Source organism: Macrosteles quadrilineatus, unplaced genomic scaffold (assembly GCF_028750875.1).
Source record: "Macrosteles quadrilineatus isolate MER2022 unplaced genomic scaffold, UCM_ALF_1.0 Scaffold_3__2_contigs__length_128488019, whole genome shotgun sequence".
Lineage (NCBI taxonomy): Eukaryota > Metazoa > Arthropoda > Insecta > Hemiptera > Cicadellidae > Macrosteles > Macrosteles quadrilineatus.
Window position 1 is genome coordinate 118927446 of NW_026542596.1, and position 13856 is coordinate 118941301.

At 36.0% G+C, this 13856-nt stretch overlaps 2 protein-coding genes across 2 annotated transcripts; one reads left to right on the forward strand and one right to left on the reverse strand.

The window, feature by feature from the left end:
* Positions 1-436: 436 nt before the first annotated feature.
* Positions 437-1337, reverse strand: LOC128989495 (uncharacterized). The gene is made up of 2 exons (XM_054411390.1): positions 1324-1337; positions 437-887 (listed from the first exon to the last, which is right to left on the reverse strand). Exons 1-2 carry the CDS (start codon positions 1335-1337, stop codon positions 437-439), a joined length of 465 nt encoding a protein of 154 aa, XP_054267365.1.
* Positions 1338-3714: 2377 nt separating this feature from the next.
* Positions 3715-6902, forward strand: LOC128989617 (uncharacterized). Its single transcript, XM_054411556.1, has 2 exons — positions 3715-3788; positions 5770-6902. The coding sequence occupies exons 1-2, from the start codon at positions 3774-3776 to the stop codon at positions 6697-6699; spliced, it is 945 nt and encodes a 314-aa protein (XP_054267531.1). The 5' UTR covers positions 3715-3773; the 3' UTR covers positions 6700-6902.
* Positions 6903-13856: the final 6954 nt, after the last annotated feature.

The window sequence follows — 13856 nt, forward strand, 5'->3', positions numbered from 1 at the left end:
GATTTAAAAATCTTCCAACTCATAATGCATTTTATTTACCCATGTATTGTACGTATGTACGTACAAGGTAGGATAAATGTAGAAAGTAACAAAACGTATTATACATATCAATTTGACATTTCAATCACCCCACATGTAAAAAAAATAACTCGACAGTATTTTAACATATCTTTACAAACACATTATATTACACTTTAATAATAATCTTGGATATAATATAAATGGAAAATAAATTCGAATCCAAAAATTCTGTCAACAATTACGTTAAACCTCTCTGGTTTGTCTGTTGTTTGTCTTGTATTGTTGCATCTGGCCCAGATTGACGATCCATGGCTCATCATAATGCACGGTTTACATAACTAATGTCCATAGCACATAAAATCCGTAGCCATGACGACGGTCTTTGATAAGATAATCACGGACAACAACATGGACGTTAGCCACGGATCATTACCCAGCGGGTCAGTGGGGCTGGGGAAACTGTCGCTTCGTGAAGACACGGAAACTTGGGGATACGATGCCCTGGTGACACGGTGTTTTCGGGGAATACGGGGTGTTTTTGGGGAGAAGGGGGGTTTAAGGGATACTGGGTATTTTGTGGGTTCAGGTATGTTTTGGGGGAATACGGGGTGTTTTGGGGGATACGGGGTGTTTTGGGGGATACGGGGTGTTTTGGGGGATACGGGGTGTTTTGGGGGATACTGGGTGTTTTGGGGGATACGGGGTGTTTTGGGGGATACAGGGTGTTTTGGGGGGATACAAGGTGTTTTGTGGGTTCAGGGGTGTTTTTGGGGATACAGGGTGCTTTGGCGGATACAAGGTGTTTGGGGGGGGGGGGTGACGATGGGTTTTGGGGGATATGAGGTGTTTTGGGGGTGTATGGGGGTCTTTGGGGGATACAGGGTGTTTTGGGTGGATACGGGGTGTTTTGAGGTATAGACGGGGGTTTTTTGTGGAGGGTTACAGGGTGTTTTAGGGGATATACTGTGTTTAGGGGGACGCAGAAGTCTATAGAGTGTCTTGACTACACGGTAACTTGCATATGGCGTTTTGATGATGCATAGTTTTGTATACCCTGATGGTGTCTTGGGGACACTGTCATTTCTGTCCTGTGGACGGCGTTTTAGGAACGTCCTAAATATTCGCGTCCTGGGGAAATGTTACTCATAAGGTCGAACAAACTAGTATAAATGGAATAATTTATAGCACAGAACTGTATAACTTGAGTAGGATTCAGCCTTAATTAAATAGAAGCCATTTTATTTTCATATACACAATGATATTTTAATAACCAAATAAACGAAATGACACCGTAGAACCTACCTGTCCTTGATCATTTGATCATTAATGATGGTCCTGGCTTCTGAAACAGCTGATCTTAGTCAGTAACACAAGACATCACACTCCATTCTACACTATCTATCTCTATTATTACTACAGCAATAATAGAGATCGATGTTCTACACTCATCCTTCAACATATTTGGTTTAAAATAATTTTAAAATAATTGTTTAAATAGGTGGTGTCACATTTTAATTGATAATATTAATATTATTATTTTATATGAAGAGGAGTATATGGATTCGTGATTCAACGTGTCAAGAGCAAATGAGAAAATATGTTCGTAACAACGAATATTTTCGTAAAACAAATTCAACGACCAAATTGTAATCCTTACATCTGTTTGGAAACATGCAGAAAGAAAATTTTTCTAAGGTTTTAACACTTGATGGTGTGCCTATTCAGAATTATTTAAACCCGTTGGTTACTCTTTAGCTTTAGATTGAAAATGTGTGTAACGGTAGTACGGTCTTTGAGGATATAATTGACACTTTCGTTAATTTTGTATGATTATAAGTTGATATTCTACCATCTCGATGCCACGTCATTTAAAACATATTTTTCTATATTAAAGTTTTTTTTATATTTCCAATAATTGTAATATTTTAACAATACTAATAAATTATATAAGTTCCGTAACACTTCCATAAAATATTATGGGGAGGTCTATTTTATAAAGTATTAGGAAATATGTGGAGATTATTATTTTATTATTTAATATTTAGTAATAATTATTAAAACTAATTACACTTTAATTAGGTAATACAAAATATACGATTAACGTTTAATTTGTTGTCCTTAGCAATAGTTAAGCATCATCGCCATAACAAGTGCAAGTTTGATTCAATTATTTCTATACAACTTTAAAAATCTGACAATAATCATTACTCTTGCATTATTATGTCATACAAATTTTCTTTTTTTCATTTTGAGGGAAAAAATTAAAATTACAAATTTATCAATGGGACACTCGGACAAAGGGCTACGGCATCAAATAAGACTATTTAATTATTCATCTCTTTGTAGGTTCAAATCTTTAACTTCATTTATAAACTTATATCTGTGTTTAATGGAGAATGAGGGGAATAATTCAAACCTAAGTAGCTTTTCTAACCATTTTTAGAGATAAGTAGAATAATTAATGCAGGAAACGTCTGGTCTCGACCTATAAATAAACACATTTTTAGGTTATAATTTTCCAGAAACTCAGATTAAAACAAGTCATTGTTTTTAAAGAACCATTTAAATGCCTTATGGCCTAATATATTTTTTAAATAATGTCTAATGATCGTGGATATTTCTGGTCCCCTGCCAAATATTATTGTACAATTTAAAGTGTAAACATTAAAATGTAAAAGTTTTTTTTTTACAGATGTTTTGACACAAACGTACATGTTTCGAAAGTTTCTGAATTGATTATTCCCTATGAAAAATGGACTTGATCAACTGTAACCCCGCCAATTAAAACTATAAATACTACCCATCCTATTTCAAGATCTAACGTACAATTACGTGCATTCTCTCTGTAAAGTATCAAATGACCATCTGAAGGACATTCGCGATCTCCTCCATTTAAGATAGGAGCCCCGACCTAGTTTCCCTTGTACTATCCTAGACCAATAACAATATTCAATATAATTTTAAAATATCTTTATTTGTTGAAGAAATATAGTTTACCCAAACAAAAATCGTCAAATAATGTGAATTTCATTATTTAAACAAAAATTAACTAATAAAAATTTTGAATGGATAGTTAGGTACTTTATTATTTAGTATTGAGGAACAATAAACTAATATAAAACACAAATACGTACAAAAAAACAAGTCATATGCTGATGCCATAACAAACAACACACAAATAAATTCAGCTCTTTAATGAAAGCTTTCAAAAACAATAAATTTAATATTTTTCTACATATCTAAATAAAATATAAAACAAGCTTTGTCATAATAAACTACAATGCAGAAAAACAACAAAACACAACAAATTCCCTTTAGTAGAACTAGGGAAAAGTTCTTTACCTTCATAAAAAACAAACAACAATGTCTGTAACATGTTTACAAAATTTTAGAATTACCATTTAAATAAATATAATTTGAAATAGGTTAAATAGTTAAATGGTTAGTTATAGGTTAAATGGATTGGAGCGAGAAAATAGAAAAACAGTAAAAACCTTATTTTAAGGATGTTGAGGAATCTAAAACTTTTTACCTTATGAAAAATCAAATTTTTTGACAAAACGAAACTTACAAAAAATTCCAAGTTATACAATAATGGGTGTCGGTGTAAAAGTGAATGTGTGGTCTGTGGGGGGGGGGAGGGACGTCTCTTTCTCCGCGAAGACCAACTGGGAGAGAGGAGGGTTTAAAAGGAGAAAAGTCCAGCATGGTAGCATCAGTGCTTCGGCCACAGTGCAAGGATTATTACCACCATGAAATTATTTGTGGTGAGTGTTTCAGTGTAAGGTGTCAGTGACGCGAATATCCAGTGATTTTTTTAAGGACGATGTGAATTTTTTAAGTGTGTGTTTTGACGTATTTGTAGTACATTAGTTTTTTTATTGTGTTTTATTGGTCATTTATTTGTTTTTGGGTACTCATCCTAAACTCGTCTCCATTCATACTCGGCGTAAAATACCTACTTTGTATGGCCACCATTTCATTGAAAAGTATTAAAGTATTATTAGAGTGCGCGTTGGTTTTATAACATTCGATACTAAATGTGAATACGCAGTTTAAAAAAAGTCTAATAATTTGTTATTTGTCTTTTTTAATATTTTTTCAACATGTTTTTTTAAAATTTGAATTCGTTTTTACGTGCAATTTTGTGTCATACAATCTCGTGGGATATACTTGGAGTTGTTTGATTTGAGTGTTCGATTCTTGGGACGGCAGAAATAGATTTTTTTTATTTTAACTCTTCGAATTGCACTTTAGTTCGTTCTTTTAAAACCGCTTTTGATGATTTGAACGGCAAACAAAATCGTATCCATATTTCTAAATACAAATTATCATAAAGTTAAATTATTAAATTTTTGTGGATTTTTCTAAAACTTTCAAACGCTGGGTAAGATACGAGATAAGTCAGGAACTTACAGAAGTGTTGTTGCAAACGGGAGTTGCTCTCGCCGGCGTTTGATGAATGAATGCAAGGTCGTAGTACACACTACGGGATCATTCACTCTCGAGCCGCCAGACACTTAGCTGTAGTGCTCTAATCATCAGCGGCACACTGGTACACTTTTACATCAACTGTGATGATAATTTGTATGTAAAGCAATGACCGTCTGTAAATGGAGAGTGTGTTTTTTCATTGGAGGGTTTAGCTTTTTAGGAAATTTAAGTTACGATGGGTCTGAACAAAATATACCTCACATTAGTTACATTGTGCCTTCTAGTTTTATCATTGTTATTTTTTCAGTTTACCGTCTTAGGATTGAGCTTTAGATACACATTGCTAAAAGAGCGTTCTATGTTTTGATAGATTGAGGTATATTGAAACAATCTTAAGCATTAGGGTATGACAAAATGTATGCCTATTAGTATTCCCTGAATCTAAGGCCTCTGATAGCTTTGATACGTTTTGCAGATTTTTAAATGTATATAATTCAATTACAGTACAGAACATGCCATATTTAGTGTAGCCGGTTTGCCAAAAAGTTTAAATTTGATCCTTATGAAAAATTTAAAACAGGATATTTATAAAATATGAATTTCTTGTACAATAAAAAAAAAACTATTAAAACACTTATTTACGTATATGTACGCTCTTCTAGTATCAATCCACACGTATCACTTGGGTTATTATGCTTGTTGAGGCTACTGCAAGAATCACACATTAACATAAGACTACCACATTAACTGTAAGAACCGCACATAAACACACAAGCAACATTTTTTCTAAGACAGCAAAGGCTCACACGTGTTAGACATGTAATTCCCCCACATAATGTGTAGTCGTGCCGCTTCTAGATTACAGTATTGAGAAGGTCGAGGCGGTATGACTGCAGACCGCATCATACTCAACTACTTTCTCCGCGTAAGTGGCGTTGTTGCATTTACATACGTGTCATTAGATTCGCGCGCAAATTTGCCAATGAGGCCTTTCTCTCATCTACTTTCATCAAGTCGAGACAGAGATTCGCATGTCTGTGTATTGCAAGCCGGTGAAGCTGATTATCCCAATAGATTTTGCTAGGAATCACAGTAAAAAAATTGGAAGATTTTAGAACAGCCATCTCTAGAATCTGTTTCATGCATCATTGTGAGCCAACAACTACTACATCTCACCAATTTTAATACTCTCTAATTCTTTATTTAGGTTTTTACTAATATATCTGATAAACTTTATTCAAATGTAACTATTTGTGTTTGCAGAGTATATTTCATGATGCTTGTCAATGTTCTAATGATAACCTTATGTTGCAGCTCGTCTCGGCAGTGACGGCATTAGCCTCTGCCCGTCCTGAGGCAGGTTACTCCTACAGTCCGCCATCCGGCAGCTACGGTGCCCCATCAGGAGGCGGTGGCAGCTTCGGGGGTGGACACGGAGGCGGCGGCGGTGGCCACGGAGGTGGTAGCTTCGGTGGAAGCTTCGGAGGCGGTAGCGGTGGTGGATACAGCGGAGGCGGTAGCGGTGGCGGATACAGCGGAGGCGGAAGCGGGGGTGGATTTGGAGGCGGATTCGGAGGCGGATTAGGAGGTGGATTAGGAGGTGGATTCGGAGGCGGTTTCGGAGTGAGCGGCGGAGGCGGTGGTGGCGGCGGCGGCAGCTTCGGTCTGTCCAGCTACGCACCTCAGGCTCCTCTAGTCCAGAAACACATCTACGTCCACGTACCTCCCCCAGAGCAAGAGATCATCTCCTCTAGACCTATCGCTCCTCCTCCTCCACCCCAGAAACACTACAAGATCATCTTCATCAAGGCACCCACACCTCCCACACCTACCGCACCTGTCATCCCTCAACTGTCCCAGGACTCCGAGAAGACTCTGATCTACGTGTTGGTCAAGAGGCCCGAGGAAGCCCCAGAGATCACCATCCCCACGGCTGCCCCTACAGCACCATCCAAGCCCGAGGTATACTTCATCAGGTACAAGACACAGAAGGAGACAAGCGCTGTTGGAGGCGGATCAGTTGGAGGTGGAATCGGAGGCGGAATCGGAGGTGGCATCGGAGGTGGCATTGGAGGTGGTATTGGAGGTGGTATTGGAGGAGGAATCGGAGGCGGACTCGGCGACGGTCTAGGAGGCGGACACGGAGGCGGCATTGGCATTGGAGGCGGACACGGAGGCGGCAGCACCGGACCCTCAGCACCCTCCTCCAACTACGGACCCCCCGGAGCCAGCGGCCCCTACTAGACTCTCACACGACTGACCGGCCTCTGAGCGCCCCAGGGCTCCAACCTCACTGCCATGGAGCCCCGGGGCACCTAGCGGCAACCATCCATGTACAGGTTAAACTCGCTTAACTTGGTGGAACTGTATAATATTGTATAATAACAAAGGTGTGTGTTTTACCTTGCAACAAAAAACACGGTGGCAAATAAATGTATTTTTATAAAAAAAAATATTACGTTGTTTTTACATTATTTAACCTTGTCAAAGGTTGCAATACCTGATAATAGGCAATCTGTTTACATTTTTTAAACACTGCTTTTTGCTCCTGCATGGAGCATCAAGTGAAACAATGAAGTTTTTCTGTATCTTCACACGAAGATCGTCAAATTAAATTAACACATTAAAAGTATTATTTAACAGTTTCCTTGAACATTAATTCAAATCAAAACAAGTACTAACCAGTACATTTTCAAAAATAAAGAGTGAAAGTTAATTTTTGAAGACCAATTGAAAAAATCAAAATTTGTCTCTGACTGAAAAAGACTGGATAAAATTATTTGAGAAATTTAGAAGAGATTCTTGTAAGGTGTTGCTAATGAACTTGAATGTTTGATTGTTTTATTACTCAACTATGACTATAGTGATAAATTTAATGAGCTCATTGGATTATTGAGATGTATATTTATATACTTATTCATAATCCTGTTAAACCCACAAAGTGTGCACTACAATATTCTCAAAATGACAGCTTACAAAATCCTAGAAACTGTGGTAATAATGCTTTTTTTACTTTCAAAGCAAGTTTTCTAGGACAAACCTATTCACATCTTGAACACATTTTGTGTCTCCTTTTGAACTGAATCCTAAAAAAAAGGACAACGCATTTTTACCATTTTTTTATACTATTTGCATTGCTAATATTAGCTTGAATCCCTTTGTTGCAACATGATCGTCCTTTTACACTACATAATAAATAATAGACAGAAAAGCATAAAACAGATTTTAGCAATCATAATAGATTTGCACATCTCACAAATCATAAGCAAAATGGCAGATTTCAAATTGCTTAATCAAATCTTGGAAGAGTTTAATATCTCACGAAGAGACAGAGGAATATTAGCTATGCAGAAACAAAAACTGAAGTAATTTTCCACCACATAACCGAAAGCTGGAACATTTAAACACAGCGTTTACATCCGAGTTACGTCACAGAGTCGCACGTAATTTGCAAACGTAACCACTCGTTTGTATATTACCACTGAAATTAGCGGCCCGACATGCAATCGACACCTTCTGGGAACTGAATTAGAGGAACTGGTTTTCTTTGAATCGGAAATACTTTCACACTGTTACACGATACAGCTTTCCCGTACTGGTGCCGTTGGTGGATCCTTGAATATTTATCACCTGATATGTTACGTAAAGCTAGAAAGCCTAGATGACCCCGGGGTTGCTTGTCGTGGTCATCCACAACTCATTACACACTTTCTCCGGCAATAAACATCAATCAGCTGACTCATGGGGTTTATGGGGGCTTGAGATCTGGTGAGTTATGGTGGAGAGTTTAGTGGGCAATTGTTGTGGTTGTGGCGTGTCACTGTTACAAGGTAAGGAAAAAGATAAACCTGAACAACACATGATGTTGTAAGTACAGATCTACAATTTACCAATTTACAAACCAAAACACCCAACACAACGAAACAAGCTCACATGTTGGTATCCCTGTGTTCTTTATTGTCGATTATTTATGAGGTTTAGGGTGGTTGCGAATTTATTAAGACTCAACATGCACAACGTTAAAGTTTGTAGAATAATGGTACCTTAAAAGTAAATAATTGGTTGTTGTGACAAGAAAGTTTTGAAATTGTGTTTTTAGGAGTGTTTCTAGTACATAATTTACCATTTATATTCACAAAATTATCTAGTACTTGTCTTTCCTTTAAGCTCAGATTGCCTATGTATAGACATAGACGATTTTAATTCATCATTCACGGAAAATAAACTGTCCAAGCTTAGGTTAATGATTACTTTTTATGGATATCCATATCAAGAAATTACGTTTTCCATTCCTCATATAACAATGGTAATTCCTCGGAAGTATAGTTGCTATACAAATTGTCACTTACCATAGTTACTGAACTCAAAACAATATTACTTCTTCTGGGCAGGATTTTTGTCATAGAGATAATCTTTATGCAAAGAGTTCACTCGGAGAAATAATCGATCAAATCTGATATGCAGGGTGACCCGTAAGGAAAAAGTAATATAACTGAAAATGAATGGACTGAGAGGGAATGGGCCAAATAAAACGGAAATTAAGAATAAACATTTTCCTAAACACTTACTTTTATAAAGATATCTGTCATTTTGTTATTAAAGATATCTTTATGAAATTTGGTATACAATTTGAAGTATATATTATAAAACAATAAAAAATATTTCAACAATTATTCAATATTTATTTATTTTTTTAATAATAGTCGTTTTTTTTTTTAGATAAAAATATTTCGTCCATTATTATTACGGAAAGTAAAAAGATACGTTTTTAGATTATTATTACTTGCAAAATTATTTTTGATTATTGCTACTTCACCACTACGTATACCAAACTTCATAAAGATAACTTAAATTTTAATGTTTTGGAATATAAATTTTGAATAAAGGTACATAATGGTGGATATGTTGGTAAAAGGTGCTATTGGGAAAAAATGTTCTTCTTCATTTTCGTTTTATTTCCACCAATTACACCTATTCCTAACTCGTTGTATTTATTTAAAAGCATTTTCTTGTGAGTATAACCTAGCCTAGCATATACATATAAAACTGTTATTTTTGGTGGATTGCAAAATATGGCTTCGAAAGTATTTTATAAAATGTTATTTTAGCTTCGTATAGAACACCTGCTAATATATTAAACTAGTGTCATAAGCATTATATTTTACAATTTATTTCCATTTGCCTAAAAAAATATTACCATCCTTAAAGTCTGCTTGACTCTCATGCAATCTCTTATTTAATAAATGGTCTACCATTTTCTTCAACTTTATTTAAATTCCACAATGGTAACACAAATAGAAAACAATGCAGTAACATGCACCTCTGATAAACTCTATTTGCTCCACCTTATCAAATCAGACACTTCGCTGGCGGTTAATCGACAATATCACAAGTCCTTCCCACTTCCTGGCTGCTGAACTAATCTAATAACAGTGCTTGGCGATTAATTAGAGTGTTATTGCTGGTGAGTGAGGCTACAATCTTGCACGTACTGAACGTTCGTTCTCATCGATTGTGCAACTACGGCGATAAGGTGTTGGATCGAATAAGTTATATAATTTGTAGAAAAGGGTTGAATAATTTCTAAAATATAATACCGTGCAGAACTCACTGTTGCTCATAAGTATACTAATGCAACACTCCTGTGATCTAGAAGGTCTTGACTAGGTAAGCCTTAGGTAAGTACGAGAGCTCGTCTTGTGGTCGAGAACTCGACCAAAAGTATGTATTATGCAAACTTCTCTATTTTCACCCCACGCTGTAAATTAAACATTTGATTGGATTTTTTCCATTTGTTTTGATTTTTATTTGTATTTTGTTGTTATTTTTTTCACTAACATGGTAACCCATTAGGTCGACGTTAATTTTTTTTCAATTATAAATTAATTTTTGCGATTATTTTAGAGCCTATTTTGATTTATAAAGGGATTCTGCACATCTACAGGAAAATGTCTTTCATGTTATACCAACCATGTGTAATTTGGTCCATTAGTAGGGTCAGGCTAGCTGTCATTAGTTTTAAGTTTAAGTCATGTAAAGGTTTTTTAGTATTTAAGATGATTTATTCATATCACTTTACATAAATATTGGTAACGTTCAAACTGTTGAATATGAAACATAATGAAGAGTGAGTCTTTATTCCATGTCTGAAGGAAGGGGTGGAATTTTATAAGAAATGTGTTTCGATTCGGATTCCATGCAGTAAAGATTTTCTGATTCTTCTGATTTAAGATATGTTAGTTAATTTTCAATATGAGGAACACTGGTCTAGTAGTTGGAGAGCGTGACTTCTGATCTAAGGGCCGGGATTAAAATGTAGTCAATCCGCTTTTAAATGGATAATGTTGGCTAAGCTGAGTGATCACCAAATCCCATCTTAAGCTGTATTCCTGGCTGTTTAAAAAAGAACATGTATCTCATCTGTTTAATTTCTCTGTATAGGAGCAAGCCTACAACGAAAAGCCATAAGATATATTTCACTCAATAATTTCAAATAGTATCTTCACGAGAAAATACATCCTCCAAACATAGATCTGAGGGAGTGAACTAATTCTGGTTCAAATCCCAACAGTTACCAATGGATTTTATCTAATACCACCAGCTCTAGGCCCAGCTGAAGTAATGTGTTAGCCCTTAACACTCTCATTGTAAGGGCCTATGCCCTACGCCCTAGGTTTAATTTATTATGCACGTTATTAAGACTACCAGTATTTTAACGTACAATTACATTAATAATAAAAAAATAATTAATAAAATTTCCCAAAAAAGATTTTTATTTCATTCATTTTTTTCTAGCCGACAGGTGGTACGATTGTGAAACGGCCGATGTCGGCTGACGGCCGATACGGCAGGCGTAAAAATGATCCCGGGCTATAGCAGCATAGCGTCCTAATAGGATTTGATGGTGTGAAATATATATATATATATATATAGTGAACAGAACTATCAAAATATATATATATATATATATATATATATATTGAGTGATGCTTATGTATATGGTCAAATCTATTTAAATTCTATATATGTGCATTCAGTTATGCATATTAATATCATTTGACGTCATTTATTTTGAAACATCTGTATAAAAACAATAATAATGTGTGAAAAAATTTTACAACTCCAGACAGCAAAATCCAAGGACACTCCAATGCGCAATAGTCAAAATTTAATACACGCAATCGTCTGAAGTGCAATCAGCCACAAACCCAGTCTCGGAGGAGATTGGCTGTTTAAACAATTATCAGCTGTTAAGTCAGATGTTGAACCAGCTGATGTAAACCAATCTCGGAACATCTCACAGTTGCGCAAGCGTAGTAAGTGGCTTCCTTCCCGCCAAAACGCCAGACATATTCCCGCCTCCCGCCTCCTCTTCCGGTCATACATCTCCATTGCTCTAGATTAGAGAGCGGCTAGAAATCTACCTGGTGTTTAGGTGTTTTTTCTCTTCGCTTCAAATATTTAACTATTAAAAATACAGTGTAAATACTCGCTTAGTGGAAAATCTTAAATTTGCATCAAAGCCTCAGCTTCGGCAATAAGAGTCATTTTCAGGCTATATGAACGTGTTACTTTATTCATCTGGTGCTGAAGACTATCAAATGTGCAACGTGAAAAAGTGAATTTGCGTACAAATACACAAACGCAGAGAACAACATTGAAACACTAGAAACACATGACGTAAACAAAATTATGATTAGCTAAATAAATACTGTCAGAAAACAATAATATGTTTTGCGTGGTAAGATGTGTGATAGGCCATTATATACTGTATGTATATGCTAAATTTATTAAACTCGGGCTGGTTCAACTAAGAATAATAATTGACGATGTTAAAATGTTATTTTGATTAATATTTTTATTTAGTGTAATTTTTTCGTTTTTATTTCATTAAATCCTTTTACTGTTCTTGTCTAAATGTTTAAGGAATGTTCTGAAATGTATTTCTATATAGTTCAAGTTCAACTCGTAAAATTTTTAAACATACTTTTACAAAAATTTCTTTTCTTATATCGCAAAAACTCTCCAATGGCCTCTGAAAATATAATAATAAAAAACAAACGAGGTTTATAAAAACCCTGAGTAGAGGATCATTTAGGCTAATGACAGTTTTAGAAAATCCGATACCAGGAAATCAGGCAGGACACGATGGCAGAGACGTGTGTAATTTGATTACGTAGTTGGGCTATAATTTAGTTAATTCATAAAAAATCCATCCTCCAATGATAACAGAACCATAACAAGCCGGATATGAGCCGGTTAGACAGATATCTGTAAATATCCACTTCCGAGGAGCTTTCTAGGAAACAGGGAACAACTTTATAATGTCAAATCATCCTGGTAGGGATCGGTTTAGGAAAACGTTAGATATATAAGGTTAAGATATGTTTTCTACAGCAGTTTGAATGACTATATAAAAAGTTACTATTTACTGTATTGAAATGGTTATTTTTAGAAATTACAATTGACAATCGTAATTTACACAATCATTTGTTGAGTAAATTGTATTAAAACACATATTTAACACGCGATGTACATAACAATTCATTCGGACCTAAAAATAAGTAATTGTTGTTTGAAAAACAATAACCCTTTAAACATTAGTTTTTTTAAACCATTATATTTAAAACAATGTAAATATAAATTCAACAACTAAAATAAAAGATGTACCCTTCTCAGGACAAGTAGAAGTTCATGTCAAAACCTGTCATAAAAACATTAAAATATTTATAAAAACAATTTTAAAACATCTTTACCAAACTGAAAACTGTTAAAGATAAAATTACTTGCAATATAAAACGTTAAAATATTTAGGGCCAGCAATAAAAATTCTTTGCAAACCAGACAAACCGTTTAACTTAGGACTTAAATGGACAAGTCAGATCGCAGTGTCAACAATTTGGGCACTTTCTCCCAACTGATGTCAGAGACTGATGACCTGGCAACGAACATCTTTGACATGCAGATGGCGCTTAGGCAATGGGCCAACCGGCGGCGGCTACTGAGGAACAGACTACACAACGTCGTACATGGGCCAACCGGCGGCAGCTACTAAGGAACATACGACACAACGTTGTACATGGGCCAACCGGCGGCAGCTACTGAGGAACAGACTACACAACGTCGTACATGGGCCAACCGGCGGCAGCTACTAAGGAACATACGACACAACGTTGTACATGGGCCAACCGGCGGCAGCTACTGAGGAACAGACTACACAACGTCGTACATGGGCCAACCGGCGGCAGCTAGTAAGGAACATACGACACAACGTTGTACATGGGCCAACCGGCGGCAGCTACTGAGGAACAGACTACACAACGTCGTACATGGGCCAACCGGCGGCAGCTACTAAGGAACATACGACACAACGTTGTACATGGGCCAACCGGCAGCCGCCA